General features: G+C 36.2%; 1 protein-coding gene across 50 annotated transcripts in view; it reads right to left on the reverse strand.

The window, feature by feature from the left end:
* madd (MAP-kinase activating death domain) overlaps nucleotides 1–14,025 on the reverse strand; it is an 89,514-nt gene that overhangs the window by 55,831 nt on the left and 19,658 nt on the right. For 26 of the 50 annotated variants that reach the window (XM_087261441.1, XM_087261428.1, XM_087261421.1 and 23 more), the window contains exons 2-4: nucleotides 4,905–5,110; nucleotides 3,457–3,734; nucleotides 2,974–3,307 (exon numbers count right to left, since the gene is read on the reverse strand). In XM_087261441.1, the coding sequence (XP_087117567.1) occupies nucleotides 2,974–3,307; nucleotides 3,457–3,734; nucleotides 4,905–4,963 (671 nt within the window). In that variant the 5' untranslated portion in view covers nucleotides 4,964–5,110. The remainder of the gene's footprint in view (nucleotides 1–2,973; nucleotides 3,308–3,456; nucleotides 3,735–4,904; nucleotides 5,111–14,025) is intronic. The other 24 variants (XM_087261443.1, XM_087261437.1, XM_087261433.1 and 21 more) reach the window with 1 other exon arrangement.

Raw genomic sequence — 14,025 nt, forward strand, 5'->3', positions numbered from 1 at the left:
CATGTAAACAAACATTATATTTAATTAACAATAGTATAATTCATGTTCGAAAAATTAATTAAAGTCTTATGAGCTTAAAATGACAATCATGAAGGTGAAACATCTTCGGGTGAAAAAAATAAAGCACAACAACAGCCTGTTTACGTTAATTAGATATAAAGGAAATTAAGTTTTTAGTCAGTGAAAGTCTGGGTAAGTCCTGGGCGTCTTGTTTTCCGTTCGCAATGCTGGAGATTATCAGACTGCGCAAAATCTGTGCAGAGTGGAACATATTGAATACAGCTCTCATCTGATTGGCTAAAAGTTACAAGTTACCTCCTGCTGTCAGGAGAGTATCAAAAATTAACACGCACGAATGCATGCGCACACGCACACACCCAGGGTGATTCATACATGAAAGAGTATTTGCACATTCTCATTCAGGATGAACTCAGAAATTTAAAACATTCCAAACTTTTTGTACACGGTTACAAATCTGTAAATGGAACGAGAAGGAAAGAGAAGTGGTCGGTTCTCACATGTATCATGACATACCACAGAAGATGAGTAATATTAAAGATCCAAACATTTCACTGAGTGAATTAAAATTTAAGTAGTTTCTTTTTTTTCATTAAAATATATTTACATATAAATTTAGAAATTATAATAATATGGAGATCAGATACAATTATAAGAGTATGAATCTTACTGGTGACTAATGAAATTAAGAATATCGCACACAAATTGTTTACATTTGCATTGGGTCAATACTGCAATGATTTTCATTGACATTTTACTGTGCAGTGTCAATGTATATATACATATATGGGTGACACTATTTTTATGACTGCCTTTACACCAGAGGTGTCAAACTGAGTTCCTGGAGGGCCACAGCCCTGCAGAGTTTAGATCCAACCCTGCTTCAACACAGGATGCATCTTAATCAGCACCCTTGTTCAGTATTAAGTGAACTGATCAGGACATCAGCCATTATAAGTGCTGTCTCAATTGCAAAATCTTTCCAGTGCACTTAAACATTTGTGCCCTGAAAAGTCCCAAAAATGCACCGTGGGAACCATAGTGCATAAATGTTCCCCAAAGTTCGGAAGCATGAAATAGGAATCACGTGACCCAAGTCATCAAATGTAATGACTAAAAAGAATCTGTTACTTATTTATTTTTGCCATGAACAAACATACTACATAGGATAGGAAATATCTAGCAAAACTTTTATTTGTTTAAATGGTGAAAATGTTGTTGGTATATTAAAACAATCAAATTATTTAGCTTAAGATGCTTAAAAAAACTTATTACAAATAATTTATGAAAATGATTATTAGTTCTGCTGTTGTTTAAAACTCCAGTTTTGATGATAAACAATGAGGATGTTCTCATGTGTCCCAATGTGTATTGCAACAAGCTCATCACTGCCCTTACCAGTGCTCAAATACGTGCATACAACCTACTGCTAAGGACCTCGGGAGCTAGGGTGTTGATTAAGATGCGGCGTGTTTTACCTGCAGGTTTCAAACATGCCTGAAGGACGCAAATAATTTGATCAGGTGTGTTTAATTAGAGTTCAATCTAAACAGCGCAGAGCTGTGGCCTTCTGTTGGCTCAATGCTCAATATTCACATCAATGTATAAGTAGACTGTCTGCTTAATATCTGATATCACTTTATCTATCAGCATCCAACAGCCATTCAATTGACTATAGGCAATTGTGGATGAATGCCAGCCTACTAACTGTAGCGGTCTATTATTTTATATGTATATTATATTTATTGTAGTTGCTAAGTAACTTACAGTAAATAGTAAATAACTACATTTACTGAAACAAAATACACCCTATTTAATTTTTTACATTGTAAAGTCAATCAAAAAACACTAGTGTGATCATATAAGCTGTTAATATTTAAACAGCAATAAAATTAATAATTACAAACACAGGGGGATTTTACATTATTAATCTAGCGCAGGGGTGCTAAACCCTGTTCCTGAAGATTTACCTGCAGAGTTCAGCTCCAACCCTAATCTAACACAACTAATCCAACTTAAACCCTGGTCATAAAAGATTCCTGAAATGCTAGGCTAAAATCTGTGACAATTGGTTTGACATGTTCAAGGACAGCCGGTTAATGCCTATTGCAGTTGAAATTTTATTTAAGTTCTGGCAGTGTGAGAAGATTTCAGACACTTTCGAGGAGTGCGACAACAACTGCGATGAACGTCAATCCAAAAACCAATAAGAGTGCTGAATCTGATGCAGTAATCTGTGCGACAACTTCAAGCCACGCTGGATCTGTATGTCAAAACTCTTTTTTAGCTTCCTGCTTTTACTATTGTGATACGCTCTGTGCAAAATTGTTGCGACAGATTGTGTATGTTTGCTGTGTGAAAACATTTTAGAACGGTGGATGGTGAAAGCGTCACGGATGGATGATGTCAAACTCTGGGTGAGTTTTCACCGTGTTTGGTACGTCTTCATTTTTGATCAGTCTGACATTATGATGGCTGAGATCTTACAGCGTGACATGGAAGAAAAAAATAAAATACATCGCACAGTGTGAGCAAGGCTTTAGTAGGATCTGAAGGAGCATGTGATAATTAAAGGCAAGTGGGTTTGATCAAGAGAAGGAACAGGGTTAGGCACCCCTGATCTAGTGGGTCCAGTAGACAAATTCTTTTCTGACAAGAATTTCCATGTCATTGCATCACCAGGACTCACACATAAAAAATGCATTGCAAATAGTAACAGCAACCAAAAAAAAAAAAGAGTGGTAGAATGTTGCCAGTTGTGATGGTGTGAGGAAGAGATAGCGTCTTCTGGCAGCACCACCACAGTATTTGACACTCTCTGAAGCTCACAGATATTGCAAAACACTGCACTCATTAGCCACCGCTTCCATGCACAAGAATTATCTTGCTCAATCACAGGGTGCAGTTACATAACTGCATAATCCACAAGAGAGAAAAAAAAAAGGCTGTTCTTACCGTTGTGTGGATTTGGGAGCTCCGGGTCTCTGGTTGAGCCGCTGACTACAGCAGTCCACCATGCGCTTGAGGATGTACAGACACTCTCTGAATGTTGAGAAGAAAGGGTAGTGGCTCAGAATACACAGAGATGTTAACATGCTGTTGCGGTTCTGTGGTGCTATTCGGCCACTGCGTTTAGATCGCGGAGACTTCCCGCTGCTACCCGGCTCGCCTGGCAGCAAAGTCCCATCTCCTGCAGGGGGCGCCGAATGTTCCCCTGAAAGAGTCAAAGTGGAGGGGTCAGATTTCTCTGTGGCCTCCACTGCAGTGTCTGTATGAGCAGGCTTTTCTCCTGTATGTAGAAAATATAAGGTAGAGGTTATGTACTCATTTGTGGTGTTCAATAAGGGTGACAAAACTATAGTGGACAACACCATCCTAATACTAGGTCAAAACACATGGATTAAAGCAGTACAATACTGCACCAAAGTGACCGCTAACCTTTTCCTTCAGCTCTTGGGCGATGGTGGGCCTTTTGAAAAGAGCGGTAGAAGTTGAGACAGATTCCATAGCGAGTGATGCCCGAGTCTTTGTCAGTGAGAGTAAAGACGAAAGAGGTGTCATCGCGGAGACTGACCCGCCGCTGACGGATGCTCAGACAGCCCTCAGGCTGGCAGAAGAAGACCACATCAGGTGGCAGAGGAAAGTCATTGTGGTCCTCCAGCGGATAACGCCGCAACAGCTGAGGTGTCTGTGCCACACTGTCATTGCTGGGTTGCCTGATTAGACAAGGGAAAAATAATAAAATGAGAGACAGGAATCTTCTGTCAGCTATTCCAGACACAAAAATATGCCTTGGTTTCTGATTTCTAAAGAATCATGCAACAAGAATTGAGATGCTACTGAGCAGCTAAAAAGATGCTAAAAATTCAGGTTTGCCATTATTAAAATAAATTACATCTGACAATAGATTTAAAAAAAAAGTTTGTTTTAACTTGTAATAATATGATTTATTTTATAAAAGCCTTGAAATGAAAAAAAGACTTTTTTTAATATGAAACTAATATTTCTGCTACACACTACTTGACAAAGGTCTTGTCGCCTATCTAAGTTTTAGGAACAACAAATAATAACTTGACTTCTAATTGATCAATTGATATCAAATGTGTCTTTTATGAAATGCAAAGGCCTCTAGATTACACTTATTTTACCAAAATAAAACATAACCGTGCCTTGATTTTTAATTACTTAATTAGGACAGTAAGTAGGTCCCATACTGAATGTATCCCCAAACTTGACTGATTTCTGTAAGAATCTTGGTTCCATGTGGGTTCCAATAGATCTTCAGCAGTATTTGTGATGATTGAGATGCAGTTCAACAGACGATTCATCTGAAAAATCTACTTTTTGACACTTTTCCAAATGATCAACTAGACGTCAAGTTATTATTTGTTGCTCCTACAACTGGGATCGATGACAAGACTTTTGTCAGGTAGTGTAATTTAGAAATTAGAAACACTTGAATGATCAAATAAACAGTGGATTTTCAAACGTAAGTGTAGGTCAAGACATAAACTTGTGAAAACTAAAGCTGTTTTACATTGGCAGTCTTTGGTAAACGCAAGCTGTGATGAGTCTGGACCTTCTGCTGCTGTCAATCTGAAAACTGTACAAACAGATTTCCAATAGGTTCCACCTTTTCCTATTAATCATATCGTCACCTGCTGTCAAAACTACACAAAACTTTATTCATGATACCCATTTAACAAAACCAATTTAACAATGTACACCTGAATACAAGCCCCTGAAAAGCACCTGCACAGGTCACATGCAAACAAACCACATAATCCATTCATCTGTATTTCATTCATCAGCAGTTTACTCAAGCAGCTATACATCAGAGCCATACACATACAAACACACCCACATCACCAAACAGCTTTGCTTACCTGGCTCCAACTACCACCAGGTAGTCCAGGAGGCGGGGACACATTTTCTTTTTCTCCATCTCTGTATCAGGAGTGTCTCTAAGTCATGGCAACTGTAATAGCTCTCAGACAGCCAGTCGACCAATCAGGTGCAGCAGAACTAGGAGTTGACAGAACGAGGCAGGCAGCGTCCAATCATTTCGGCCTGTGGTGCGCAGGAATGAGGTCTAAAAAAGAGAAGCCGTGAACATTATAGAAGCAATCCATCACACAGCAAAAGGCTCTGCAGAGAAATGAAGCCTTCTGTGCAGCTGTGAAGCTTAAAGGTGCTGTAAATGAATTTTTAATAGGATTGCGCACAGAAAATATGCTTATTTCATGACAGCATCACTGAAAAAAAGAGTTCTGAAATATCTCTGTGACAACCCTAGGCTTTATTTTCTATCAATCAATCATAACTCACAACATAAGGCAGCACATTTACATGTAGATTATAAACTGAAACAAAAAGTTAAAATTCAGATAATGTTTATTTCTATTGCACTTATGCAATGTAGATTGTGTCAAAGCAGCTTAAAATAAAAGTTCAAGTAAATTGAAACTGTTTCAGTCCAGTTTTCAGAGTTGAAGTTCATTTTAGTTCAGTTCAGTGTGATTTAAATTTCACTGCTGAAATTCCAAACACTGAAGAGGAAATACTGTACATCAATGCACAGCTCTACAAGTCCCAAATCAAGCAAGCCAGTGGCAACAGTGGTCGGAACAAACTTCACCAATTGACGAAAGTGAAGGGAAAAAAGACCTCAAGAGTAACCTGGCTCAGTTGGGCACAACCGCTTCTCCTCTGGCCAAAATTGTTCTGCAGATTAAAGTTCTGTGCTGTCCAGTCTTTTTAAATTGACTCAACTTTTATCCCAAGAACAGCACTTGATTTGACTTAAGTTGAGTCAACTAAAAAAGGTCTGCAGCAGGCTGCCTACTTTTTTTTTTTTACAAGTGTAAAAGAACTCCATAATCCATTTTAAGCAGCAATTTCAGTTTCATATGAATTTTTTAGGATTTTTAATTTTATTTTTACTCTGTTTTAATTTGGGGCATAATTGGAACTTTATACTGTACCCTAAAAAAAGTTGACTATCAGTCATTATAAACAGGGCTTTATAATAACTTTTTTAATCACCGGCCACTTTGGCTAGTAGTTTTCCAATGTTACAAGCCACTCTGCATTTTCACTAGCCACAATTTTGTTGTTGGGATAATATATTTTATATGCATTAATTTGACGTTGACATGCTAAAATTACTTTTAATGATTTACTTTTAATTACTCAATGAGCATGAGCAAATGGGTCAGGGTTTTATAGTGTTATATTATAATTAGATTTTAATTCACATGACTTATTTAGAACTCAAAATTAACGATTTACCAAATTTATCTCTATAACCACACGAAACAATAATTATTTCTTAGCCACAAATTTTTTATGTGTCAAAACAAGCAAAATATAGCTCTATGCTATACTTTTTATTTAACAAAACACATTTCTTAAAAAAGAAAGAAAAGTAATTGACTTTTAAAAAATAATTATTGTCATATTGTATCAAAAGTATGCACAGTAATCTGTCGTGGCTAAAGATCTCTCGGATCACCAGTTAACTGCAATGAGAGTTCATCTCCCATTAAAGCAATGTTAATAAACCATTGATAAATAATTAAAAAATAATAAACAATTTTAACAAAAATAAAAGCAAATAAAACCGTAAGCAAACAAAAACAGGTGAAACATACCGTGTGTGATAATGAAAGAATGATAACATGCAGGCGGTCGACTTTAGGCCATTTAATAATCTGTTCAAAGTGAAAGAAACTGGTGCTGCTTACAAATAGACACATTTTGAGCTTTTAAAAGCATTAGGACTGTGGGTGCATGTTCATCACTTTTTATAGTTTATTTGAAAGAGAACCGACAGTTGCGTTTCCAGAACCTGTTCCAGACAGGGTTGCTTTACGATTCGGGAGTGCGCACGCATTAAGCAGTCACGCGCACGCGTTTTAAGAAGTCACGTGCATCACATCAGCTGTTAGCGCGAGTGATCATCATCCTCTCATTTGGTATTCATGTGCTTTCTTCTGCTCGCGTGATCACAATTGTTTTACTTCTCGATTCTAAGATCACATTTGCACGCATATTGGGTCATCCTTATATTGTCGAACCCTGCTTTAAGAAAACCAAATTATTTCCAACCTGCCAAAATGGCGGGAGTGGTTGTCTAACCCGCCAAAGCTGAAATCTACCCGCATTTGACGAGTTGGCGGGTGTTAATGTAAAGCCCTGATTATAAATCATCAAAAGTGTACTCAAAAATCTAAAATAATAGGAAAGCTTCATTAATTTTCCTTCGGCTCTGTAGCTTATTTATCAGGGGTTGCTACAGCGGAATAAAACTGCTAACTATTCTGGCATGTTTTATGCAGTGGATGCCCTTCCAGCCACAACCCAGTATTGTCAAACACCCATACACACTCATTCACACACTCATACGCTACTAATTTAGCATACCCAATTCACCTATATCACATGTATTTGGACTGTGGGGAAAACCGGAGCACCCGTAGGAAACCATGTGAACATGGGGAAAACATGCAAACTCCACACAGAAATCCCAACTGGCCCAGCTGGGAACCAGTGACCTTCTTTGACCACTGAGCCACCTTGCCGCAGGAAAACTAAAATAAACACAGAAAAAGTTTGAGTCATTAAATTAGTTTTTTTGCGCCAAAGTTATGTTTTGAGGTCATAATAAAGTAAATAAATCATGATAAAGTTCTTTAGAAATGATCTGTCTTAAACATATTGCCACTTCAGCTTCATTATTGGTCATGGTAATGAGTGTGCAAAGTGTCATTATCTGCTGGAGAAAATTATTAAAATATAATTATGGAAAGAAAATTATCAGAGAAACACCAATTAAACATGTGGACTAAGGGTGCTTTCACACCTGGTTCAATTGCCAGGACGGTCTTTTTTCTTTTCTGAACCCCGGTATGCTTGCGTCATCGAGCTGCTGTTGTGTGAACAGTAGGGATGCAACGATTATAGATTTTGGTTGTTCGATTATAGTCTGAGAAATAATCATGGTTTCCAAGTTATTACGATTATTATGCATTCATTAATTTCAAACCCCACTAGTTTAGAATAAGATGAAAACTCCTTATATTTACAGTGTTATTTATTGCTGCTCAGTAACTATTTAATAAAGCACACAATAATATAAAAAACAAACAATAGTAAATTTCTCTCTTATTTCTTTCTTTCCTGCTTAAAAATAAGTGAATGTTTTTTTTTTACTTTTAAACAGAAATAATTTTACACTGTAAAAAAATGACAGAACAATAAATAAATAAAAATAAGAACAAATAAAAAAATGATTTGTCAAATGCAGGGCTTGAAATTGCCGGTGCTCCCAACTACAAAAATTTAGAGGCACCCAACAAAAATTAATGAGTACCACTGCAAATTGTATATTAACAGATTGGTTGTTTTTGAAAACATCAATTAGGACTAACAAAAACCAGAAACAACTATCTAACTAATTCTGTGATGACTTAATGATATTTGCACAATAATTCCAAATGAATGTCTAATAATTATAAAATAATAATGATGATGAAGATGACAATAATACTAACAATGAATAATATTTCTCATTATCATTCTGCCTTGAATGTGTGAGTTATCTGCTATAAAAAAGTCCTACTGTTGCTTTATGAAAATATTATATTATTTTGCACTATTGTTTTATATGCTGGTCAACTTAATAAACAAAAAGAATGTACAAAAGAAATGAAGAAAAGTCTCACTTCTGCACCTCTTTAACAGTTTTAGTTTTGGTTTGGTCATTGTAAACGCTTAGTCTCGTTTTGCTCTGATTTTCATTTCTCTGTGTTTGTGAAAAAAGCCAGTGAGAGCCATAAAAGCGGGGCAAAGCAGAATTCTAGCGATGACCACCAGCACAATACTGTTCAATCATGAGCCGAAGTTTTAGTTTAAACTTAGTAAAGGCAAGCTTCTTTGGCGATGATGTGTACAATGTTAGGTTTTATATTTAGCGGATATTTGTGGTGAATGCAATGCATCGAGATTCAGGAAATATTATAAAAATATTATTAACGTTCAGAACATAACGCAATGACTGCAGAACCTGCGACACACAGACACACACACACATACAGGAATTAACGTTATGAAAACAATAGTTTGTTGTACAGTTGGCAGTTCACTTCTGTTATTTGGTGTGATTGCATTCATACCTGAAGTGAACCGGACCAGAGTTCGCGAGAACCGTACCCTAGACCCCTTTTAGGTGGACTCGGGTATGGTTCACGAGTGCACACCCGAATTCAGAAGATACATTCACACTAGCTAAACATACCATACTCTGATGTCAAACAAACCAAGGTGCGGACCAAAAGTGCAAGCGTGAAAGCACCCTAAGAAATATGATCCTCCAATACTGTTTTGGCTGAAGCCTATTTCTATATTTGCTGCAAAATAACCTTACTAATGTATTTATATTTTTCAGACAAATGGTTATAAATGTGATGTGCATAAACAAACAATTAGGATGTATAACCCTAACTTACAGCTACACAGCATTATTAACCCATTATTATACTAGTACTAACGGCAATCTATGCAGTCAAAACAGAACAGACCTTACAAACCAAGCCTCGGCAGTCTTCTCTAACACATCTTGACGGGAGGCTCAGCAGCAAATACACACACACACACTGATAAGCTACAGGGATTGGAGCCCAGCTGTGCACTCGCTGCATGGATTTGCCATTTGTGTTCCTCGTGTGTTAGTGCCCATATGTACAATAACATTGCCTCAATACAAACTAAAACAAGCTCAGATTTCATCCAAAAAAAAAAAAAACCACACACACACACACAGACACTCTGCACAATATCTGGCTGAACCTATTAAATGTCAAGAAAATGACTATTATTTATATATCAAAATGCAGTCTATTGACACAAGACAAATGTACTTTGTTAGCTCAAGAAAACATCAAAACATTCACATAAGGCTGTAAACAGAACACAAATGGAGAAATGGTAGCTCCTGTCTCACTGCAGTGTCATTGCTGACCTGAAACTGGGTCACTGTTTATCTGAAGTTCTGGATGCACCACACTGCACAGCAGAGAGCTCTCCATCTCCATCACAATCTCGTACACAGATAGACACCAAGTCCTGTACTGTATGTGAAAAACAGCTACATCATCTTGACGGTCTATCCTTGCTCAAAATGAAGCAGAGGTAGTATCCTGATAGGGCTGGGTGATATAGCAAAAATGCAAACTCAATATTGTTTTTCCATACTGAACAATAACGATCAATTTCTATATAAGTTGTTAATGCTTCCATCTTTAAAAGTTATCATCCCAACAATGACTGATGCAACAAAAATCAGAGGGTTCAATAAATTACAATTTAAAATATTGTTTATTTGCAAAAACAGATTACACGTTTGGCCTCGAATTAAAGCAAATAGCAAGATCAATTTTAAAAGATTAATCTGGCATTTTGAGGTGAATTAAATGTGCAAAACATAAACAATAAAAATATACAGTACAACTCCCAGCAAGTCCACACAAATTGTAAAACTTTTGTTTTTTTTTAGGGTGATATTTATTTAGGTGATTGAATAGGTTGTTTGTGTTGCCAGACTTGGTTTCTCTCACAAACCATTGACATACTTTACAGATCGTTTTAATCTGCTCCTTGTCACACTTCAGACAGAAAAACCACTTCCATATAACAGAATTTGTGGTGCCTTTTTCCGATAATTTCACCATTTTTGGATAATAACTCAAGGTTAGTTTTACTTTTGTCACTGCCTCCACTCATTATTTCTTTATTTGTGTCGTCTTGTCAAGATTTTTGCAAAGTGCGGTAGGAAATGGTCTTTAGACTTCATACTGATTGGTTGTTGCATATTGCTGGTGTATAATTGGCTCTTAGGTCAATATCGATTAAAAAATGTCCAGAGCGTATCGTCGTTATTGAAATAAATTTTTTCGCAATTCAATGATATTGTTTATTGGCCCAGCCCTATATCCCGATCATGAATTTTTTGCTACTTGAAACAAACATGTTTTGCATTATTCATGTTATCTCATCAAGTAAAACATTCTTATTTAAAAAGGCTATCATTAAATGTAATTAAACACATGACCGGTGCCTGAGCATCACTTGGGCTTTGTTGGCCATGACAGCCTGTCTAATTTTTATTAAAAGGTGGAGGTGGTGCAAAATTTGATGGAGGTGTCTCTTAATTCTTCATGCAGGAAAATCACTGGTCTTTGCTTTACAAAATGACTTTTCCTGCTTGTTCAAACCACTCATTTCAAATGAGTTGAAACAACACAATTCCAAAGTTTTTTTGTGGGGACCAACTTAATTCTTTTATGTTCAATCAAGTCATTTTATTCGACGGCCATCTTTGAAACGTCTCTCTGGCAGTATGCTCGGGCATTCTGTTTGAATGGGGAAACATCAAATTCTCCAAAATTGCTTGCCAAGCTTATGATCGAATTTCATATTAGGAATCAACATTAAAATAAAAAAACAACTGCCCCTCCTTCGGAGAAAAGTCAATCTAAAGCGATCTCTGATTGTATTACAAGGCGGGGCTTCATTCACCATATTGACCGTTGCACTTTTCCCTATTCAAAACTATATCTTGTGTGTTCTATAGTCTTTGGTTCAATCCACTTAAACTTGTAAAAACAATTAAAGTTAACTTATTCAGTTTGTCTTGGGACAACATGGATGAACTGTTTGGAATCCATAATACTTTTACAGTGTATAACGGTCAGAGATCATTTCTTCCATCACAGCTCAAAATTAAGAGGCCTGCATTAATATTAAGCTCATTATTTCATTATAGAAATCCACATTGCTGCTCCCTCTCGCACCCTGCGACTTTCTTCCTCCCTCCAGTTGTTTTTTCCTTCTGCTCGTCTATCGTCCATGGGCAATAGAGCATTCAGCCGCTCTGCTGAATTATTTCATAATTCATATTTAAGATGGCTTTTAATACTTAATTGTATCTGGACTATTGTTGTGTATATTTTTTATATTATTTTTCTTGTTGTTTTATTGCTCTTGTTTTATTGTACGGTGTCCTTGAGTTGCCATAAAGGCGCCTTTAAATAAAAAGTATTATTATTATTATTAAAATTATTATTATTTTATTTATTTTTTTAGAAGTGGGTTTTAATACATTTACATTATTTATTGTTAAAAAAGTCAGCAAGTTCTGTTTTAGTTACTGTCTCTTTAAGCATGGGTCTCAAACTCAATTCCTGGAGGGCTGCATATCTGCACAGTTTTGCTCCAACCCTAATCAAACACAGCTGATCCGACTAATCAAGGTGTTCAAGACTACTAGATCAGCTGTGTTTGATTAGGGATGGAGCAAAACTATACATAGCTGCGGCCCTCCAGGAGTTTGAGACCTGTACTTTAAAGCTTTGCTAGAGAGCCCAGTCTCTGTTGACTGTTCAACTAAGTATGTTGTGATTAGGTAATCATTTAGAGCATGTGTTAGGAACTTAATCCCTATTACATTCCACATTTATGGTTCAATGAAGAAAATCATCTCACAATTTACTCACACTCAAGAGGTTATTGTTATGGAAGTCAGAGGAGAATGGGTAAATGATGACAGTTACAATGACAATTAAAATTTTTATGTAAACTATCCCTTTAAGAGTCAGAAAAGGGTGTTTTTACTTAGTTTTCAAAGAAGAGCCATTTTAGTTCACCTTTCGGTGAGCATTTCTTAAAATAACCTTTTCATGTAAAGAGTATTTTGATAATCTAATGATTATTTTAATACTAGAAAGAACTTTCTGTGTAATAGAAAAGTTTCATGGAAACACATGCATCAATACAGAACCTTTATTTTTAACGATTTTAGCTCCAAAGGCTTCTTGAGGAGCTGTAAACAGTATTATAAATTATAAGAAAACATTATAAAAATAATAGCAGAACTATGATTGAGGCAGGTAAGTGATTTCTATTGTAGAGAAACTCCATGTGGCATGGACTTTTTGTTAACATGCACAAACAGCTATATTACATGCTAAAGGAACAAACACATAATAATAGGTGCCCTTGAAATCAAATTCATGCAGTGATGGTGTTATGCAATATTATGTAACTGCATATGCCTCTTGAAAACAAGCACTTCTGCCATGAGCACTCAGCAGCTCATCAGGGTCACCACTGAGCAGGTGTCCACTCGATAGCACAGATTCAAGAAGTTCATTTGTAAAGATTCATGCACTCCAGCTAAATAAGGATGGTGAGATTTTTCAAAGAAAGCAACTGTGCGAGAGAGAGAGAGAGAGAGAGAGAGAGAGAGAGAGAGAGAGAGAGAGCGAGAGAGAGAGAGAGAGAGAGATTGCTAGGTATAAGATGTCTACAAGCATATTTGATCTCATTTTAGTTGACCGCATTCGCTACTTAACCCTGTACTGTTCAAATGGGCTCTTTTTCATTCATGTTCATGACATCAATCATAACCACATATTTTGATTGCAGAGCCATGACACTATTAATAATCATGCATTAGGGCCAGGTGATTTGGCCTAAAACCAAAATCTAGATTAATTGAACATTTTAACTTGATTACGATTAATAAACGATTATTTTATTTATTTATTTTTTATTTTTTTCCTCATAGTTCACTAACAAGTTTTGTACAATAAATATATTTACATATTACAAATAAGGGTGCATTTTAAAATAATAATTGACGGAAACACACATGATCTACTATCTATGATTATTTATTTAACATCAACGTTAAACAACAGAAATGCCTAAAACCAACTAATAAATAACTTCCACTTTTGGAAACAAAGTAAATTATATTTTTTGTGTTTTTCATATTAAAACTCTTTAGATAGTCCTGTGTAAACATTTTTTTGGCTTTATATGGAATTCTATGGAGTAAAAAGGCTAATTATAGGGTGTGTGCATAAATACACTTACTATGCTTACTATATACACTGAGAGCTAGGGTACTTATTTTTTATTTTCTCAAACATATCATGGTAAGTG

The sequence above is a fragment of the Danio rerio genome, chromosome 7, assembly GCF_052040795.2.
Source record: "Danio rerio strain M-AB ecotype USA chromosome 7, GRCz13ab, whole genome shotgun sequence".
NCBI classification, from domain to species: Eukaryota; Metazoa; Chordata; class Actinopteri; order Cypriniformes; family Danionidae; genus Danio; species Danio rerio.